Source organism: Chiloscyllium plagiosum, unplaced genomic scaffold, assembly GCF_037043375.1.
Source record: "Chiloscyllium plagiosum isolate Xiang-an unplaced genomic scaffold, Cpla_swu_hap1 HiC_scaffold_1, whole genome shotgun sequence".
NCBI lineage: Eukaryota > Metazoa > Chordata > Chondrichthyes > Orectolobiformes > Hemiscylliidae > Chiloscyllium > Chiloscyllium plagiosum.
In genome coordinates, this window is record NW_028270139.1 from 87,748,942 (window position 1) to 87,771,507 (window position 22,566).

The window sequence follows — 22,566 nt, forward strand, 5'->3', positions numbered from 1 at the left end:
CATCTATATGATACTTCCCATCATTCTATTATCCTGTCCAAAGTCTTGTGATGAAAGCCACCATGATTAACCTTGAGTCATAGCCATTGAGATCTACAGCACAGACAAAAAAAGTCCTTTTGGCCCATCAAGTCTGTGCAAGGTAGAAAAATACCTAATGTTTTATCTAAAAACAAATAACTTAAAATAATGATTTGTAAAATTCTTGTGTATTTCCTAAGTGCATATATTGGAAGTGTGTTGCATGCCTTAGTCTACTAGACATTATCCCAGTGACGAGGAGAAAGTGAGGACTGCAGATGCTGGAGATCAGAGCTGAACATGTGTTGCTGGAACAGCGCAGCAGGTCAGGCAGCATCCAAGGAACAGGAGAATCGACGTTTCGGGCATCAGCCCTTCTTCAGGAATGAGGAAAGTGTGTCCAGAAGGCTAAGATACATTTACTATAAACCGACCGACTCCCACCCTAGACTACACCTAGACTACACCTCCTCCCACCCTGCCCCCTGTAAAAACGCCATCCCATATTCCCAATTCCTTCGTCTCCGCCGCATCTGCTCCCAGGAGGACCAGTTCCAAATCCGTACAACCCAGATGGCCTCCTCCTTCAAGGACCGCAATTTCCCCCCAGACGTGGTCGACGATGCCCTCCACCACATCTCTTCCACTTCCCGCTCCTCTGCCCTTGAGCCCCACCCTTCCAACCACCACCAGGACAGAAACCCACTGGTCCTCACCTACCACCCCACCAACCTCCATGTACAGCATATCATCCGCTGTCATTTCCGCCACCTCCAAACGGACCCCACCACCAGGGATATATTTCCCTCCCCTCCCCTATCAGTGTTCCGAAAAGACCACTCCCTCCGTGACTCCCTCGTCAGGTCCACACCCCCCACCAACCCAACCTCCACTCCCGGCACCTTCCCCTGCAACCGCAAGAAATGCAAAACTTGCGCCCACACCTCCCCCCTTACTTCCCTCCAAGGCCCCAAGGGATACTTCCATATCCGCCACAAATTCACCTGCACCTCCACACACATCATCTATTGCATCCGCTGCACCCGATGTGGCCTCCTCTATATTGGGGAGACAGGCCGCCTACTTGCAGAACGTTTCAGAGAACACCTCTGGGACACCCGGACCAACCAACCCAACCACCCCGTGGCTCAACACTTCAACTCCCCCTCCCACTCCACCAAGGACATGCAGGTCCTTGGACTCCTCCATTGCCAGACCATAGCAACACGACGGTTGGAGGAAGAGCGCCTCATCTTCCGCCTAGGAACCCTCCAACCACAAGGGATGAACTCAGATTTCTCCAGTTTCCTCATTTCCCCTCCCCCCACCTTGTCTCAGTCAAATCCCTCGAACTCAGCACCGCCTTCCTAACCTGCAATCTTCTTCCTGACCTCTCCGCCCCCACCCCACTCCGGCCTATCACCCTCACCTTAACCTCCTTCCACCTATTGCATTTCCAATGCCCCTCCCCCAAGTCCCTTCTCCCTACCTTTTATCTTAGCCTGCTGGACACACTTTCCTCATTCCTGAAGAAGGGCTGATGCCCGAAACGTCGATTCTCCTGTTCCTTGGATGCTGCCTGACCTGCGCTGTTCCAGCAACACATTTTCAGCATTATCCCAGTGACTGCAATGCGACTGGTGGAAATCTGTTTACTCAAGTGAAAGTCTGCAGACAGCATTGGAAAATATCCTCAAATGTCTGGTCCTAAAATGCCTAACTTTGGAGTGCGTTATCTCTGTATGGAGGCACCTGTTTGGGATGGCTGGCTGAGAGCAACGGCTTTGGCAATGGGAGCATGATTGCTGTCTAATAGAGGGCAGCAGATTTGTGCTCAATACTGCCACTCTTGGAAATTTCTGTTCAATGAGACCAAGTTTAGTAATCTGTTGGAGCGTAGATTGTTGGACTGCATCAAGAACCTGGATTTATCTTTTAAGCAGTAATCTGCAGCTATGTTGGCAACAGTCTGAATCAGACCTTGGGCAAGCAGCTATGAACTTGAGAACATCAGATTGAGCATCCACTAAAATACTGGGTAACTTGCACCTGTGCAGACAGCAACCAGCAAGTGCTGCATTTCAGATGGGTCACAAGTGCTTTCATATAGTTGTTCCTCACTACTGTTCTTGATTGGATGGGATCCAAGCTCTGCACAAGCCAATGTACCACATTGGAATCAGACCCCTTTGTGCTCCTTGACAGTGACAGGTGGTTGTAGTCAGGCTTGTCAATTCACTAAATGTCTCTGCACCCTCATCAGTGTTCTCCTGTAGTCCTCAGCTGAGCATTGAAGTCCTCAGCTGAGATCCCTGCTTCAGGACTCATTTGCATTTGCACCCTCCTGTCACCTGGCACCTAAGCTATTCTTTCTCCCTGCAGTCTTCTTCCATGTGACTCACCATATACTAATATTAATTCTGCACTAATTTTATAATGACAGCAACTTGAACTAATGACTGAAAATGTCACATCAAGTAATGCTGCTTCCTTATTAGAGGTCTGCTATTTCTCTCATCTTCCAGACAACAGTGGTTGGTTGGGTTGTGCCCTTAGGTATCTGAAAACAGGAAAATTCAAGGGTTGCATAGCAATACACCTGTTATTTCATGTGCAGTTTAACCATGCCAGATATCAGGATGAGTGTGAGGTGGGAGTTGAGATAAGATGAAGTCTAACAAACTGCCATCCTCAATGTTCTTGATGATACTGGATGATAGGTACACTGATGCTGCAGATTAGATTAGATTAGATTAGATTAGATTACAGTGTGGAAACAGGCCCTTCGGCCCAACAAGTCCACACCGACCCGCCGAAGCGAAACCCATCCATACCCCTACATTTACCCCTTACCTAACACTACAGGCAATTTAGTATGGCCAATTCACCTGACCCTGCACATCTTTGGACTGTGGGAGGAAACCGGAGCACCCGGAGGAAACCCACGCAGACACGGGGAGAACGTGCAAACTCCACACAGTCAGTCGCCTGAGGCGGGAATTGAACCCGGGTCTGAGGCGTTCTTGACTCCTGCAGCCTCTGCTTTGTTCCCTTCAACTTTATTTCATTTTGACTTGCAAAGAGAAATTTGAATCTCAGTGATTCTGTTGCTCAAAGTGATTTGACTATCATGGCTGAAAATTTGAAGGTATTTGGAAGCAGCAAAAGCTAAGTGTGAAGATGAGCAGGCATATCTGGCATATCTTAAGATCTTAGTGGTAGGGATTGTTAATGGGTAAATGATGATCAATATGGTTCATTTTAGCAGCATGAGAGGTTGGTGATGCTCTAGGCAGATGTTATGTGAGGATGCATTCACCTCCCAGCCCATGACCACCCATGTGATCTCACTGAACTTTCCCTAATACAGCTGCTGGATTCTCAGCACCCAAACTCTTGCTCCAGATGACCTCCTCCAACATACCTCTCAGAGGGCATACCTTGATGGCCTCTGGACACCCTTTGAAAACTTGACCCTCTTCTCCAGTTAGTCATCATCACTGTTTTACATCTGTGCACCCTCTCTGCCCTTATACTGTTTTCCTTGTTGCCAATTGCAGTCAGTTACTGGCAGTCAATGACTGTATTTCCTGTTGAATCCTGCATACAGAATGTACAGCCGGTCAGCAGCACAGGACATGTCCATCTGCATGTTACATTTAGACAAATAAGGAAATAGCATGAAGTTTCAATGCAAAAACACATGCAAAATTTTTAGTCTGGCATAACTATAGAAACACCTTGGACTTCCCTAGAATGAATCTACAAATCAATCATTGTTTTCAAATTTCTAGGTACATTACGTTCAGATCGCCTACATCCACCAGGTGACTTCACCATGCATGATCTTTTGTTGGTTCTGCCTATTGTGGATCCACTATTGGTTGTTCAAGTGACTGCAGAACAGCTGTTGGATGCTTTAGAAAATGGAGTCAGCATGTATCCAGAACTTGATGGAAGGCAAGTATTTCTGAAATTTTTGTGGTCTTGGTGTCATCTAGCACGGAAACAGGCCCTTTGGTCCAACTCGACCATGCCGACCAGGTTTCCTAAACTGAGCTAGTCCCATTTGCCTGCTTTTGACTCATATCCCTGTAAACCTTTAGTATCCATGTACCTGCTCAAATTCTTTTAAATGTTGTAATTGTACCCACCTCTACCACGTCCTCATTCCATGTACGCACTACCTTTTTTGTGTTAAAAATTTTCCCCGAGGTCCTTTTTAAATCTTTCCTCTCTCACCTTAAACCACCTAGTTTTGCACTCTCCTACCCTGTGGAAAAAACCTTGGCTATTCACCTTATCAATGCTCCTCATAATTTTAGAAACCTCTATAAGGTCCCCCTCAGCCTCTTAGGCTGGGACTTTTTCCCTGGAGCATATCTTCATGACTCAAATGTTCCAGTCTCAGTGACATCCTTGTGCACTCCTTCCAGTTTAGTAACATGCTTTCTGCAGCAGGGCGATCAGAACTCCAAATGTGGCCTTGCTGATGTCTTGTACAACTGTAAAATAACGTCCCAACTCCTATAATCAATGCTTTGACCGATAAAGGCCAGCGCGGCAAATGCTTTCTTCACTTGCAATGAATTATGTACCTGTGTTCTTGGTCTCTCTGTTCAACAACACTCCTCAGGGTCTGACTATTAACTGTGTAATTCGCACCCTGGTGTGTCTTACCAAAATGCAATACCTCACATTTATCTGTATTAAACTCCATCTGCCATTCCTCGGCCTATTGACCCAGTTGATCAAGAACCTGTTGTACTCTTAAGAAATCTTCCTCACTGTCCACTATACCATCAATTTTGGTGTCTTCTGTAAATGTACTAACCATGCCTCCGACATTCTCCTCCAAATCGTTTATATAACTGACTAACATCAAGAATGTGTTGGCTCTGAACACTCGTTATCTCACTTTTGAAAGCCTCCCAATTGCCAGACATCCCCTTGCCTGCGAACAGCTTTCAACTTGTGAAAGTTCCTGTTTAATACCATCAAAATCGCCCCAATTTAGAACTTTAACTTGTGGACGATGACTATTTTAAAACTAATAGAGTTAGAGTCACTGATCCCAAAGTACTCAATTGTATGGTGGATTTCATACAAAGATTTACTAAATGAAGCAGTGTATTTCTATACAAAGATACAAAGCGGAATGTAAAGTGCTATATATTGCATAACAACAATCTTATAGCACGTTTGTGATGTAGTTGACTCCCAGTTAGGAACGTTAATGGTAATATTGAACCTAGTAAACATGTTTCAGAAGTTTGTTAAACCAGGAAATCATAGAGTCATAGAGATGTACAGCATGGAAACAGACCCTTCGGTCCAACCCGTCCATGCTGACCAGATATCCCAACCCAATCTAGTCCCACCTGCCAGCACCTGACCCATATCCCTCCAAACCCTTCCTATTCATATACCCATCCAAATGCCTCTTAAATGTTGCAATTGTTCCAGCCTCCACCACATCCTCTGGCAGCTCATTCCATACACGTACCACCCTCGCGTGAAAAAGTTGCCCCTTAGTCTCTTTTATATCTTTCCCCTCTCACCCTAAACCTATACCCTCTCGTTCTGGACTCCCCGAACCCCAGGGAAAAGACTTTGCCTATTTATCCTAACCATGCCCTCATAATTTTGTAAAACTCTATAAGGACACCTCTCAGCCTCCGACGGTCCAGGGAAAACAGCCCCAGCATGTTCAGCCTCTCCCTGTAGCTCAGATCCTCCAACCCTGGCAACGTCCTTGCAAATCTTTTCTAAACCCTTTCAAGTTTCACAACATCTTTCCGATAGGAAGGAGACCAGAATTGCATGCAATATTCCAACAGTGGCCTAACCAATGTCCTGTACAGCCGTAACCTCCCAACTCCTGTACTCAATACTCTGACCAATAAAGGAAAGCATACCAAACGCCGCCTTCACTATCCTATCTACCTGCAACTCCACTTTCACGGAGCTATGAACCTGCACTCCAAGGTCTCTTTGTTCAGCAACACTCCCTAGGACCTTACCATTAAGTGTATAAGTCCTGCTAAGATTTGCTTTTCCAAAATGCAGCACCTCGCATTTATCTGAATTGAACTCCATCTGCCACTTCTCAGCCCATTGGCCCATCTGGTCCAGATCCTGTTGTAATCTGAGGTAACCCTCTTCGCTGTCCACTGCATGTTCAATTTTGGTGTCATCTGCAAACTTACTAACTGTACCTCTTATGCTCACATCCAAATCATTTATATAAATGACAAAAAGTAGAAATCATTAATGTATTTTTCACAGTAAGTTCTTTAATACTTTTAGATATTACAACAAAGAAAACTTTTGATGGAGGAATTTGCAGTTATATCAAAAAATGGTTTATATTCTCTAAATTGGATGGATTGCACCTAAGTAGGGCTGCAGCCAATATCGTCATATGGAGATTTTCTGGTGGATAAGGTTAAAAGTAGTTGGCAATGGACGTGAATCTGAGTATAAGTTTAAAAGGGCAAGAAGCAAATTTGGAAATTAGGTATACACGTTTTGAAGAGAGAGGAAATAAAAACGAGAAGATAGACAAAAGAGGAATTTGTGCCCTTAATAGAATATGCTTCAAGAATAAGGCACATGAAGGGTGCACGAAACATGTGGAAGTATATCATAGCATCAAACTTACTGAATTTTGTTTCCATTTGGACCATTTTTCGGCTGGAAAGTTGTGGAGACCCCAGGCCTGTAGGACAGGTGTGGTTTGGAATGTCAATGAGAGGAGGAGGGCTGTTTAATTCACAGAGCTTTTAAGGTAAAACCCTATAAGGTCAGGCAAATAGGCGAAGTCTAATTTCTACTTTGCATTTTCACAAAATATGGGAGATTTAAAGGACCTCGCGGCTGATAGCCCATGTTTGGAGCTCCACAGTAGCCATTGCTGCATCAAAGCCCTGACCCCAACATTTTAATTGTAATTCTACTGGGCTCAGACACCACAAGTTAGGAAGCCATACTTAACAGTTGCTGACAAATGACTTCACAAAGAGAAGGTATGTTATATTCTCTCTGAACTGGGCTTGCCAATCAATGTGACAGTGTTCCCTTCGTGGTTTCTTTCACTTGCTGCTGTGCATGGATCTCTGCACAACATTGGTGAAATGAGAGCAAATGTAGTAGATATGGCAACTTAGCATTCCTGGCGAGATTTTATCAGGATGTGGTATATGGCTGTACCTGCAGGGATCACTTGGTGACTTCTAAACCAGTTGACTTATAAAGATCCTACTGCACAGTGATAACCTGTTCGCTTGTGGATCTCAGCTGAAGATTGGACCTCTCTCAGTGGACAAGAAGAACCATCTCTGAGAACTGCTGGCCAGTGTGATTGGCTGACAGCTCCTGTAGTATCAGAGTTCCAGAACTCAGTACTGAATACTACAGTCTCAATTGGGAGAATCTTGAGTTGAGCATTTGGCTTTCAGTATGGGGTGGGTTGGGATCCCCAGGGGGCTGGAAAGTGGGCTGCATTGAAGTCTGGTGCAAATATTGGAGGCCAGTCAGAAACATATAACTCAAAATTTTCATTCTGTCCCACTAGCTACCTGACTAAGGAGCAGCACTCCAAAAGCTTGCACTTCCAGATAAACCTGTTGGACTATGACCTGATGGTGTTTGATTTTTAAATTTGTCCACCCCAGTCCAACACTCGCTCCTGCACATCATACCTCCCATCCAGTTAGCTTGACATCCATGGTGTGGCAAATGTTGGAATCTATTGTAAAGGATGTGATAACCTGAATATTTAGAAAAGATTGGCAAAATTGGGTAGATCAGCATAGACTTATGAAAGGGAAATCAAGATATAGTCATAGAGATGTATAGCATGGAAACAGACCCCTCTGTCCAACTCATCCATGCCGTCCAGATATCCCAACCCAATCTACTGCCACCTGTCAGCCCCTGGCCCATATCCCTCCAAACATCCAAACACTTCCTATTCATATACCCATCCTGATGCCTTTTAAATGTTGCATATGTACTAGCCTCCACCACTTCCTCTGGCAGTTCATCCAATACCAGTACCACCCTCTGCGTGAAAAGATTGCCCCTGAGGTCTCTTTTATATCTTTCCCCCCTCGCCCTAAACCTATGCCCTCCAATTCTGAACTCCCCCGCCCCAGCGAAACCCTCGTGATTTTATAAACCTCTATAAGGTCACCCCTCAGCTTCCGACACTCCAGAGAAAACAACCCGAGCCTATTCAACCTCTCCCTATACCTCAAATCCTCCAAAACTGGCAACATCTTTGTAAATCTTTTCTGAACCCTTTCAAGTTTCACAAAATCTTTCCAATAGGAAGGAGACCAGAATTGCACTCAATATTCCAACAGTGGCCTTACCAATGTCCTGTACAGCCGCAACATGACCTCCCAACAAGGAAAGCATACCACTATCCTATCTACCTGTGACTCCACTTTCAAGGAGCTATGAACCTGCATTCTAAGATCTCTTTGTTCAGCAACACTCCCTAGGACTTTACCATTAAGTATATGTCCTTGCTAAGATTTGCTTTCCCAAAATGCAGTACCTCATGTTTATCTAAATTAAACTCCACTTGCCACTTCTCAGCCCATCTAATCAAGATCCTGTTGTAATCTGAGGTAACTCTCTTTGCTGTCCACTACACCTCCAAATTTGGTGACATCTGCAAAGTTACTAACTGTACCTCTTATGCTCACATCCAAATTATTTATGTAAGTAACAAAAAATAGAGGATCCAGCACTGAACCTTGTGGCACTCCACTTGTCACAGGCCTCCATTTTGAAAAACAACCCTTCACCACCACCCTCTGTAATCTACCTTTGAGCCAGTTCTGTATCCAAATGGAGAGTTCTCCCTGTATTCCATGAGATCTAACCTTGCTCACCAGTCTCCCATGTGGAACCTTGTCGAACGTCTTACTGAAGTCCATATAGATCACATCTACCGCTCTGCCCTCATCAGTCCTCTTTGTTACTTCTTCAAAAAACTTAATCAAACTTGTGAGACATGATTTCCCACACATAAAGCCATGTTGACTATCCCAGTCAGTCCTTGTCTTTCCAAATACATGTACATCCTGTCCCTCAGGATTCCCTCCAACAACTTGCCCACCACTGACATCAGGGTCACTGCTCTATAGTTCCTTGGCTTGTGCTTACCACCTTTCTTAAGCAGTGGCACCACATTAGCCAACCTCCAGTCTTCCCGAACCTCACCTGTGATGATCGATGATACAAATATTTCAAAATCACTTCCCCAGCTTCCCACAGAGTTCAAGGGCACACCTGATCAGGTCTTGGGTATTTATCCACTTTTATGCATTTCAAGACATCCAGCACTTCCTCCTCTGTAATATGGACACTTTTCAACATGTCACCGTCTATTTCCCTACATTCTATATCTTCCATGTCCTTTTCCACAGTAAATACTGATGCAAAATAGTCGTTTAGTATCTGCCCCATCTCCGCGGCTCCACACAAAGACCACCTTGCTGATCTTTGAGGGGCCCTATTCTGTCCCTAGTTAACCTTTTTTTTTCCTTAATGTATTTGTAAAAACTGTTTGGATTCTCCTTGACTCTATTTGCCAAAGCTATCTCATGACCCTTCCTGATTTCTCTCTTAAGTATATCCCTACTGCCTTTATACTCTTCTAAGGGTTCACTTGATTTATCCTGTCTATACCTGACATATGTTGCCTCCCTTTTCTTAACCAAACCCTCAATTTCTTTCATCATCCAGCATTCCCTATACTACCAGCCTTTCCTTTCAACCTAACAAGAATGTACTGTCTCTGGATTCTCATTATCTCATTCCTGAAGGCTTTCCATTTGCCAGCCGTCCCTTTACCTGCGAACATCTGCCCCCAATCAGCTTTTGAAAGTTCTTGCCTAATACCGTCAAAATTAGCCTTTCTCCAATTTAGAACTTCAACGTTTATATCTGGTCTATCCTTTTCCATCACTATTTTAAATTTAATGGAATTATGGTCGCTGGCCCCAAAGTGCTCCCCCGCTGACACCTCAGTCACCTGCCCTGCCTTATTTCCCAAGAATAGGTCAAGTTTTGCACCTTCTCTAGTAGGTACGTCCACATACTGAGTCAGAAAATTTTCTTCTACACACTTAACAAATTTGTCTCCACATGGTGGCACAGTGGTTAGCACTGCTGCCTCACAGCGCCAGAGACTCTGGTTCAGTTCCCACCTCAGGCGACTGTCTGTGTGGATTTTGCACATTCTCCCCGTGTCTGCGTGGGTTTCCTCCGGGTGCTCCGGTTTCTTCCCACAGTCCAAAAATGTGCAGGTTAGGTAAATTGGCCATGCTAAATTGCCCATAGTGTTAGGTGAAGGGGTAAATGTAGGGGAATGGGTCTGGGTGGGTTGCGCTTTGGCAGGTCAGTGTGGACTTGTTGGGCCGAAGGGCCTGTTTCCACACTAAGTAATGTAATCTAATCTAAACCCTTAACAATATGGCAGTCCCATTCCATGTTTGGAAAGTTAAAATCCCCTACCATAACTATCCTATTATTCTGAGATCTCCTTACAAGTTTGTTTTTCAATTTCCCTCTGACTATTAGGGGGTCTATAATACAATTCCAATAAGGTTATCATCCCTTTCTTATTTCTCAGTTCCACCCAAGTAACTTCCCTGGATGTATTTCAGGGAATATCCTCCCTCAGTATAGCTGTAATGCTATCCCTTATCAAAAATGCCACTCCCCCTCCTCTCTTGCCTCTCTTTCTAGCCTTCCTGTAGCATTTGTATCCTGGAACATTAAGTTGCTAGTCCTGTCCATCCTCGAGCCACGTTTCTGTAATTGTTATGATATCCCAGTCCTATACCCTGAGTTCATCTGCCTTCCCTGTTAGGCCTCTTGCATTGAAATAAATGCAGTTTAATTTATCAGTCCTATCTTGTTCTCTGTTTGACCCGCCCTTGTTCTCAACTGTACCAGTCTCAATTGAAATCTTTTCTCATTATCTCTCTGGGATCCCATCCACCTTACTCGTTTAAATCCTCCTGAACACCTCTAGCAAATCTCCCTGCCAATATATTAGTGCCCTTTCAATTCAGGTGCAATCCGTCTTTCTTGTACAGGTCACTTCTACCCCAAAACAGCTCCCAATGATCCAAAAATGTGAATCCTTCTCCTATACACCAGGTCTTCAGCCATGCATTCACGTGCTCTATCCTCCAATTCCTGCCCTCACTAGCTCCTTGCACCGGGAGTAATCCAAGTATTATTACACTCAAGGACCTCCTTTTTAAATTCCTGCCTAACTCTCTGTAATCTCCCTTCAAAATCTCAACCTTTTTCCTTCGTATGTCATTGGTTCCAATGTGTACAATTACCTCCTGATGGCCCCACTCCCCCTTGAGAACATTCTGTACCCTTTCTCAGACATGCTTGATCCTGGCACCAGGGAAGCAACACAGCATTCTGATTTTTTGCCGCTGGCCACAGAAACGTCTGTGTGTACCTTGGACTAGAGAGTCCCCTAACACAATTGATTGCTTGGAATCCGACATACCTCTCATTACATTAAAGACAGTTCTCAATACCAGAAACCTGGCTATTCGTGCTATGTTCCCCCGACAATCCATCACCCCCTACATTTTCCAAAGCAGTGTACTTGTTTGAAATAGGGATAGCCACAGAAGACTGCTGCACTACTTATCTACCTCTCTTTCCTTTCCTGGAGTTAACCCATTTATGTGACTGTATCTGCGACTTTTCCCCCTTCCTATAACTGCCATCCAACACACCCCCTTGCTCTTGTAAATTCCTCATTGCCTCTAACTGCCTCTTCAACCGATCCATTCAATCTGATAGGATTCGCAACCAACGGCATTTATTGCAGATATAATCATCAGTAACCCGTAAACTCTCCCTAAACTCCCACATCCGAGAAGAAGAGCATATCACTCTATTATGGGCCATTTTTGCTTCTTTCAATCTACAGACCCAGAAAATAGCACTGTCTTATTCTTCTACAAAACACTGCTCCAGGTTAAATTAATACTTATGGCTTACATTTTAAGTTTAATCAAGAGACATAGCTCAATAAAACATAGAATCAAGAAAGATCCCACTCTACGCACGATTGCAGACTTATTTTAAGGCCACACTTAAAATTGACTTATGTGCTTCTGTGCTATGACCTCTCCCAGACAGGTTCTGCAAAGATCAGTTATGAATTTCAGTTTTTTAAATTTTCCCAGACGCACTCTGATGTGAATTCAACAGCAAAGGCAGTAACTGCTAACTCTGTCAGTTAGCAATGTGGGTTTCTTTCTTTCTCTCTTTCTCCTGCACTGACCTCACCATGTGTTTCCTTTGTCTGTTCTTCCCTCTTTTAAAAGTGCTGTTGTTTTGACCTTTTTTTTCCCCCCAAAATTCCAAAACAATGCAACAGCATATAAAACAGTAATTGCTGCTCCTGGAATTCAAGGAAATCGCCTCCAACACCTAAAATATCTCAAAAAAAAAAGGAGCAGATGTTACAGCCAGAAATTTTTCCCGTCCTCCATTTTGGATTACTTAGGATCCAATGGAAAGATTTGTTGCGTTTTCTGAGGATATTACTTGCAGCATTGTCAATGAAGAACGAGTGGATGTGAATTTTGATTTTCAGAAGGCTTTTCATAAATTCTGACAAAAGTACTTGGTAAATAAAATTAAAGTGCATGGGTAGGTTGAGAAATAGTTAGTAGACTGAAAGCAGAGGCATAAACAGATCATTCTTAGGATGGGGCATGTTACTAATGGGGTTGCTGCAAAGGATGATGCGAGGCTTATAACAATTATATGTGGGAACAAATTATAATATTTTCACATTTGCTGATGACACCAAATTGGGTGGGAAATGCTACTTGTGAGGAAGAGGCAAGGAAGGCTTCAAGAGCACTTGGATAGGCTAAGTGAATGGGCTAGAACATGGCAGATAGGATATAATATGTGAATTTATTCACTTTAGTAGAAAACACAGAAAGGCAGAGAAATTCTTTAAATGGAAAGAGCTAGGGAATGGATCTGGTTGTCCTTGTCTATAAAGCACTAACAGGTAGCACCCAGGAGCGGCAAGCAATTACAAAGGCAAAAGGTATATTGGCCCAGCTGGTGATGCTCACATTCCACGAGTGAATAAAAAATTAAAAATAAAATTCATTTCAAAAGGATTTGACTACTGAAATAAAATGTTTTGGTGACACCTCACTTATATGTGTACAGCTTTCATCTCCTTATCTAATCAATAGAGAGTCTGCACTAAAGTTCACCAGATTATTCCCTGAGATGGTGGGGATTGTTTGAGGAAAGATTGAGGCAACTGGGTATAGAGTTTAAGAATGAGAACTGATCTCATTGAAAGTTACAAAATTCTTATAGGGCATGATAGGGTGGATATAGTTAAGATATTTCCTTTGACTGGTGACGAGACCAGGGGACATAGCCTCAGGTTAAGGGAAGTTCATTTAACACAGTGATGAATCTTTGGAAGGCTCCACACCAGTCGAGTGTGGAAGCTCAATATTGAGCCAGTTCAATCACAGATTGATAGATTTCTGAAGAATAATGACATTAAGGGATATGGAGATAATGTGGGAAAGTGATATTGAGGAGATGATCTGGAGGTTTAATGGGCTGAACATTGTTTTATGTTCTAATATTGAAGAATGAGAAGCCAAAAGAACAATTGAATTGTTCCCGGTATGACAAAGCCATGGACATTGAGGTCATCAATCTGATTCTGAGATTGGGGTTGTATTAATTTCAAAGTTATGAATCATCCAGTTAATTTTCAGTTATTTCAATTATTCTGAATGACTAGAAAGGACTTTGTAGTAACTGACAGTTGGTTGTCTTGATGTTTGGCTGGAGAAAATCCAACTCTACACTGCCCCCTTGACCTGTCCATCTTCCTTCCCACATATCTGTCCAACCCTCCTCTCCGACCTACCACTTCCACCCCCACCTTTATCTACCTATCGCACTCCCAGCTACCTTCCACCAGCCCCACCCCCCTCCCATTTATCTCTCCGCCACCTTGGCCCACATGCCTCCATCCTGATGAGCTTATATCCGAAACGTCGATTTTCCTGTTTCTCAGATGCTGCCTGACCGGCTGTGCTTTGCCAGTGTCACACTCTTAGACTGGAGAAAATTACGTTTCGTCCGTGAGTTGATGTTAGCCTGGTAATTGGTTAGTATGGAGTTAATAAAAAAATTGAGAAAGGTGATGGAGAGTGCTGTCATATAGGCATGCAAAAAAAAAGCTGACCGCATCTCTGCAGTAGCTATTACAAAGGCAACATGTAAATGAGGACAAAGAATTAACAAAGAGGTAATCAGTGGAGGACTGCCAAAGTGACAGTGGGGAGATTAGATGAGAGGCTATGCTAGAGATGCATTGTATATACTTTGGATGAGACTGGAACTAGTTTCCCTTTGCATAGTCACTTAATGAAATTTGACACCAGTTCTTGTGGATTTATGAGAATAGGGTGGGGACTCTGTCTGGATGGTCTTTGGAGGGTTGCTGCAGACTCAATAGGTCAAATGGCTTCTTTCTGCGCTGTAGGGATTCAATGATTCTTGCCACTGTATCACTGTCAACCAAATTGTCAGCATTGTTCCAGGGAGCAGGCCAAAGACAATTTTGTAAGGCCCTGCAGGTCTGATACACAGCCACAAGGCCTACAGCTCTGTTAAATTGTACGGCTGGTTTTGTAGGATTGTGTTGGATGCCCCAGGTTGAGTTGAACACTTGAGATGAGAAACAGTGACACACCTGAGGTGGAGAGGTTCAGCGTGCACCAAATGCCTAAATTCTACCCAGGGCAAAGGAAAAGAATGAGACTTTGCTCCTGTAATTGTCTATACAGTGCAGTGAATATAAGGATCTATTTATTTCCTGCCACAGTTAATTTGACATATTTCAGTCATCACAATTTACCACAATTCCTGTTCTACCATCAAATATGCAGAAAGTTAAATAAATTTATAAATGGTATACCAATTATAATCTGACTCCATTCTAATATTTGATTTTAAAATATTTATCCCCTTCATTATAGAACTGCATCAGCCTGCATTAAATACACATTTTCATTTGAGTAAATTCCTTTAAAATAAAATCAAAGATAATGTGAATTGAATTTATGTAGAATCCTTTGTTCAGTCAATCAAGAATGGTTTGAACTAAGTTGAATATTGAATAGAACATAAAAATGAATAATTTAATATTAAATTGACCATATACTTGCCTTTATTGGTCAGTGCACTAAGTATAGGAGTTGCGACGTCATTTTGTGGCTGTACAAAAGATTGATTCAGCCACTTCTGGAATTTTGCTTTCAGTCCTGGTCTCCCTGCTATCGGAATGATATTGTGAAACTTGAAAGGGTTCAGAAAAGATGCGCAAAAATGTTGCCAGGATTGAGGGTTTGAGCTATAGGGAGAGGCTTGAATAGGCTGGAGCTGTTTTATCTGGAGCATCAGATGCTGAGAGGTGACCTTAGTGCTTGATAGAATCGCAAGGGGCATGAATAGGGTGAACAACCAGGATCTTATTCCCAGGTTAGGTGAGTCCAAAACTAGGGGGCATAGGCTTAAGGTGTGTGGAAAAAGATTTAAAGGGGATCTAAGAGGCCATGTTTTCAAACTGAATGTGGTATGTGTATGGAATGAGCTGCCAGAGAAAATGTGGAGGCTGGTACAATTACCCAATTATGCCTTTAAAATGTTATATGTGATTAGGAGAGGTTTCGAAGGATATGGGCCAACTGCTGGCATATGGAACGAGATTAATTTAGGATATCTGTTTGGCATAGACAAGTTGGACCGAAGAGTCTGTTTCTGTGCTGTACATCTTTATGACACTATGACACTAATAAACAATTAAACATGTTAAGAGTAGCTAAATATCTCCATAAACTTCACTCAATATTTGAAACGTCATTTAGGTTTCATATTTTAAAGGTTCCCTCAAGTGGCAGGATTAGAGTTTGGATTTGATCCAAGTGGAGAACCAGGGCACAGAATTGTTGTAGACTCGGTGAAGGTACAGGGACAGTACTTGGACAGGAATAGAACATACTTACTTGCAATCAAGGAATATCTGGCAAAAGTAAGTAGTAATACTGTACCTTTTATACTGTTGCTTTAAAAGAAAGCAAAATTATTTTGTGTATAACACATGCATTAGTTGTGTGTTAAAATATAAGCTTCACTCTCAATTATTATTTATGGCATTAACATGCAAATGTTAATGTTTTTAAATTAGATCATGTCACTTTATTGTTTGTCGCTGAAGCATTGACCTGTCAAGTAATTTCCAGCTGTCCATTTTCTTTTCCTTATCCCTTGTTAGATTATAAGACGTTTATTGAAACAGCAAAATTTCATAATCATGCTGGTCTTCTGCTATAATTTCAGCAGGTGACTGACTGACCTCTCTGGAAAATGACACAGATCTCCAACAAATAGTGTATGCAATAAAGTATATGTTGAGGTATTAGAGGTTACTGGCCTTCAATTCTGCTTTCAGTCTTTATCCCTTCACCCCAAAAGTTTGGACAAATTAATGGTAATACACTTATTAAGAACGTAGGTTACTTGACATTGTGAGGATTAGTGAAGTTGTAAGTTATACAAAGTTGCACCTTGATTTTCTAAGACCTCATGATACTGATGGGTGTTTCACGTGAACTTATGAGCAGGTGTCAGCCATTTGGCTTCTTCAGCCTGCTGTGCCAGTCAATAAGATCGTGGCTGATCTGATTAGTTCCTGCCTATCCTCAATGTTTCAATCCCTTGTTTGTCAAGACTTTATCTAACTCTGTATTAAAAATATTCAAGGACTCTATTCCTCAAAAGGCAGTGTAAGTAGTGTTCCAAAGACACATGACTTTTGGTGAGAAAATAATTCTCCTTATCTTTGTATTAAATGGGTAAGTGACCCCCTAGTTCTGGATTCTCCCACAAGAGGAAATATCTTTTCTATATCCACCTTGTCAAGACCCTTCGGGATCTTCTATACTTCATTCAGGTTGCCTCACAGTCAACTTAAAAAAAAATACAAACCTGGCCTGTCCAATCTCTCCTCATAAGATAACTCATCCATTTCAAGTATTACTATAGTAATCCATCTCCAAACTGCTTTCAATGCATTTATATCTTTTGTTATGGACCAGGCCAGACCACCTCCTCAAAACATTTCAAGAATGTAGCCCAGACCCAAATATTTCTAGTTGTTTTAGACAGATGTAAGGTGGAAATTCCAGGAGTGATGCAGTGGATCAAACCACTTACATACCACCAAATGAAATACAAGCAAAAGAAAACAGAATTTAGAATAACACCTTTATGAAAACCCAACTGACACAATATCCCTGCAATTTAACAAACAGCTTTCTAATTTCCTGCAACATCCTCATAAATAAACCCCTGGGCTTATTAAAAGTTAAATTCAAACACAGGTTCTTACAGGAGAGATGTTAGAGAGAGAGTCAGCCAGCAACATCTATTGAATCAGGGAACCTTTTTTCCCAGCAGCTTTTCTTGACCAACAGCTTTGAGAACAGACTGCTTGCTAAAACCAAACCAAACCAGGAAAAAAACACTGAACCCGGATAACTGGCTACTCCCTTTTCATTGTACAAGTGTTCTTAAAAAAAAACTTAAAAGCCTTTTGCCTGATTGTTGCGTTAAGCAGTATCTGTTAACCATTAGCTAAGTCCCAAATAGGAACCCCTGCCAGGGACAACTCGCCATTTGGATACAGAACTGGCTTGAGGGTAGAAGACAGAGGGTGGTGGTGAAGGGTTGTTTTTCAGACTGGAGGCCTGTGACCATTGGAGTGCCAAAAGGATCGATGCTGGGACCACTACCTTTTGTCATTTATATTAATGATTTGGATGTGAACAGAGGAGATAAAGTAAGTTTGCAGATGACACCAAAATTGGAGGTGCAGTGGATAGTGAAAAAGGTTACCTCAGATTACAACAGGATCTTGATCAGACGGGCCAACGGGCTGAGGAGTGGCAGATTTAAAGTTTAATTTACATCAGTGCGAGGTGCTGCATTTTGGAAAAGCAAATCAGAGTAGGAACTAGATACCTTAATGGTAAGATCCTAGAGAGTGTTGCTGAATGAAGACCTTGGAGTTCAGGTTCATAGCTCCTTGAAAGTGGAGTTGCAGGTAGATAGGATAGTGAAGAAGGTGTTTGGTATGCTTTCCTTTATTGGTCAAAGTTTGAGTATAGGAGTTGGGAGGTCATATTGTGGCTGTACAGGACGTTGGTTAGGCCACTTTTGGAATATTGCGTGCAATTCTGGTCTCCTTCTTATTGGAAGGATTGAACTTGAGTTCAGAAAAGATTTACAAGGATGTTGCCAGGTTTGGAGGATTTGAGCTACAGGGAGAGGCTGTATAGGCTAGGGCTATTTTCCCTGGAGCGTCTGAGGCTGAGGGGTGACCTTTTATAGAGGTTTATAAAATCATGAGGGGCATGGATAGGGTAAATAGACAAGGTCTTTACCTTGGGGTGGTGGTGTTGGGGGGGTCCAGAACTAGCAGGCATGGGTTTAGGGTAAGAGGAGAAAGATATAAAGGGTACCTAAGGGGCAACTTTTTCATGCAGAGGGTGGTGAGTGTATGGAATGAGCTGCCAGAGGAAGTGGTGGAGGCTGGTACAATTGCAACATTTAAAAAGCATCTCAATGCGTATATGAATAGAAAGGGTTTAGATAGATGTGGGCCAAGTGCTGGCAAATGGGACTAGATTAGGTTGGGATATCTGGTAGTCATGCACGAGTTGGACCGAAGGGCTTGTTTCCATGTTGTACATCTCTATGACTCTTGGGGGGAAAAAAAATACCAAGGACAACATAACCTTGTTAAAGGAGCAGCATCATTACACTTTAAAAAAGAACAATATTGTGCACAAATACTCCAGATGTGTTCTCACATCAAGGCACCTCATTTGACTTAAGCATAACCCAACTTTGTATTTGATTCACCTCACACCAAACAATGATATTATTATGGGCTTTCCTAAATATCTGTTGTACCAGCACATTAACCTTTTGTGATTCGTATGCTGGGACACCCAATTTCAGCTGCATTTCAAAGAATCTTTTTTTTTATTTATTAATTCTGTGGGATGTGGGCATCACTGGTTGGGCCAGCATTCATTGCCCATCCCTAGTTGCCCTTGAGAAGGTGGTGGTAAGCTGCCTTCTTGAACTGCGGCATTCCATTGCTGAGGTTGACCCACAATACCATTAGGGAGGGAATTTCAGGATTGTGACCTAGTGACGGTGAAGGAATGGTAAGTGACTTGGAGGGGAACTTGAAGGTGTTGATGTTCCCATGTACCTGCTGCCCTTGATGGAAGTTTTGAAGGATCTTTGATGAATTTCTGCAGTGCAATGCTGCTACTAGTGTCTGTGGTGGGGGGAGTGGATGTGGTGCCAGTCAAGCAGGCTGCTTTGTTCTGGATGATGCCAAGCGTCTTGGGGTGCACTTGTCCAAGCAAGTTGGGAATATTCCATCACATTCCGACGTACCTTGGAGATGGTGGACAGGCTTTGGGAAGTCAGGTGGTGAGGCATTTGTCACTGTATTCCTCATCACTGACCTGCTGTTGTAGCCACTGTGTTTATGTAGTGATCCCAGTTGTGTTTCTGATCGGTGATAACTCTGTAAGACACAGGAGCGGAACTAAGGCCATTTGGCCCATTGAATCCACTCTGCAATCAATCATGGCTGATGCGCATTTCAACGCCACTCACCCACATTCTCCCTGTAGCCTTTAATTCGTTTCAAGATCAAGAATCTGCCTTGAAGACATTTAGCATCCCGGCCTCCATTGCACTCCATGGCAATGAATTCCATAGGCCCATTAGTCTCTGGCTGAAGAAATGTCATCACATTCCCATTCTAAATTGACCCCTTCTAATTTCTAAGGCTGTGCCCACGGGTCCTAGTCTCCCCACTTAACGGAAACAAATTCCCAGTGTCCACCCTTTCTAATCCGTGCATTATCTTGTAAGTTTCTATTAGATCTCTTCTCAACCTTCTAAACTCCAATGAATACAATCCCAGGATCCTCAGCCATTCATCATATGGCCTACCATTAGGCCTACCATTCCAGGGATCATTTGTGTGAATCTCCGCTGGACATGCTCCAGTGTCAGTGTACACTTACTGAGGTGTAGGGCCCAGAATTGGACACAATATTCTAAATGGGGCGTAACTAGAGCTTTATAAAGTGTCAGTAGCACGTCGCTGCTTTTACCATCCAACCCTCTTGAGATAAATGACGACATTACATTTGCTTTCTTAACCACAGACTCAACCTGCAAGTCAACCTTTAGAGAATCCTGGACTAGCACTCCCAGATCCGTTGTACTTTGGCTTTATGAATTTTCTCACAATTTAGAAAATAGCCCATGCCTGTATTTTTTTTCCAAAATACAAGGCGTCACATTTGCTCAGATGAATCTCCTCAGCCACTCTCCTAAACTGTCTAAATCTTTCTGCAGCTTCCCCACCTCCTCAGAACTACCTGCCTGTCCACCTAACTTTGTATCATCGTCTAACTTCGCCAGAATGCCCGCAGTCCTCTCATCCAGAACATTAATATATAAAGTGAACAGCTGCAGCCTCAACACTGAACTCTGCGGTACACCACTTGTCACTAGCTGCCATCCAAAAAAGAACCTTTATCCCAACTCTACCTTCTTTCACACAGCCAATCCTCAATCCATACCAGTAGCTCACCTTGAACACCATGGGCCTTCACCTTACTCAGCAGCCTCCCATGAGGCACCTTATCAAAGGCTTTTTAGAAATCTAGGTAGATAACATCCACTGGGTTTCCCTGGTCAAACCTACTTGTTACCTCTTCAAAGAATTCTAACAGGTTTGTCAGGCACAATCTCCCCTTACTAAATCCATGCTGACTTGTTCTAATCCAAAAAATAATCTGACTTTGCACTTCCAAGAATTTAGAAATCTCATCCTTAACGATAGATTCTAGAATTGTACCTACAAACAAGGTTAGGCTAATTGGTTTATAATTTTCCATCTTTTGTCTTGATCCATTCTTGGTAAAAACAATGACTGCAGATGCTGGAAACCAGAGTCTAGATTAGAGTGGTGCTGGAAAAGCACAGCAGTTCTTGCAGAATCCGAGGAGCAGTAAAATCGACGTTTCGGACAAAAGCCCTTCATCAGGAATTTGAACAAGGGGGTTACAACAGCGATTTTCTAATCATCTGGGACTTTTGAAAGATTACAACAGCACCTCTGCTATTTCTTCAGCCACCTCCCTCAGAACTCTAGGACGTAGCCCATCCGGACCAAGAGATTGATCAATTTTTAGATCTTTTAGCTTTTCTAGCACTTTCTCTTTTGTAATGGCTCCCATACTCAACTATGCCCCTTGACTCTTGTTAATTGTTGGGATATTACTCATGTCTTCCACTATGAAGACTGACACACAGTCTTTATTCAGCTATTTCCTTATCTCCCATCACGAGCCTTCCTGCATCAATTTGGAGTGGCCCAATTTCTACTTTTGTCTCTTGCTTGTCTCTTATGTATTGAAAGGTACTTTTACTATCATTTCTAATTATTGGCTAGCTTACCTTCATATTTGATCCTCTCCTTCCTTATTTTTCTCTGTTAGCCTCTGTTTGTTATTGTAGTCTTCCTAATCTTCTGATTTCCCAGTGCTCTTTTTCTTTGAAACGTTTCCTGACTTCCTTTGTCAGCCATGGCTGTCTAATTCCCCCCTCCGCCCTGATAATCTTTTTGTTTGGGATGAACCTCTGTATTGTGTCCTCAATTACACCCAGAAACTCCTGCCATTGTTGCTCTACTGTCTTCCCCACTAGGCTCTGCTTCCAGTCGATTTTCATCAGTTCCTCTCTCATGCCCCTGTAATTACCTTTATTTAACTGTGACACTGTTACATCTGATTTTGCCTTCTCTGTTTCAAACTGCAGACTGAACTCTACCAGATTATGGTCGCTGCCTCCAAAGTGTTCACTTACTTTAAGATCTTTTATAAAGTATGGCTCATTACATAGCACTAAGTCCAGAATAGCCTGCTTCCTTGTGGGCTCCATCACAAGTTGTTCCAAATGGCCATCCTGTAAGCATTCCATGAATTCCCTTTTTGTGGATCCACTGGCAACATTTATTCACCCAGTCCATTTGCATGTTGAAGTCCCCCCATGATCACCGTGACCTTGCCTTTCTGACATGCCCAAAAACAAACAGCAGAGGTCCCAGTACAGATTCCTGCGGAACACCCAGCCTGAAAAACAGCCTTACACCACTACCCTCTGCCATCTATGGGCAAGCCAATTCTGAATCCAAGTGGCAAGTCACCATGGATCCCATGCATCTTAATCTTCTGGATAAGCCCATCATGAGAGACCTTGTCAACAGCCTGACTAAAATTTATGTAGGCAACATCCACTGCTCTACCCTTATTGAACACCTTCGTC

The 22,566-nt window shown here is 42.8% G+C and overlaps 1 protein-coding gene across 1 annotated transcript in view; it reads left to right on the forward strand.

Moving 5' to 3' along the window:
• The window catches only part of LOC122554964 (snake venom 5'-nucleotidase-like), an 83,001-nt gene that overhangs the window by 54,769 nt on the left and 5,666 nt on the right, over positions 1-22,566 (forward strand). Inside the window, exons 5-6 of the mRNA XM_043700436.2 lie at positions 3,816-3,981; positions 16,024-16,171. Of these exons, the coding sequence (XP_043556371.1) occupies positions 3,816-3,981; positions 16,024-16,171 (314 nt within the window). The remainder of the gene's footprint in view (positions 1-3,815; positions 3,982-16,023; positions 16,172-22,566) is intronic.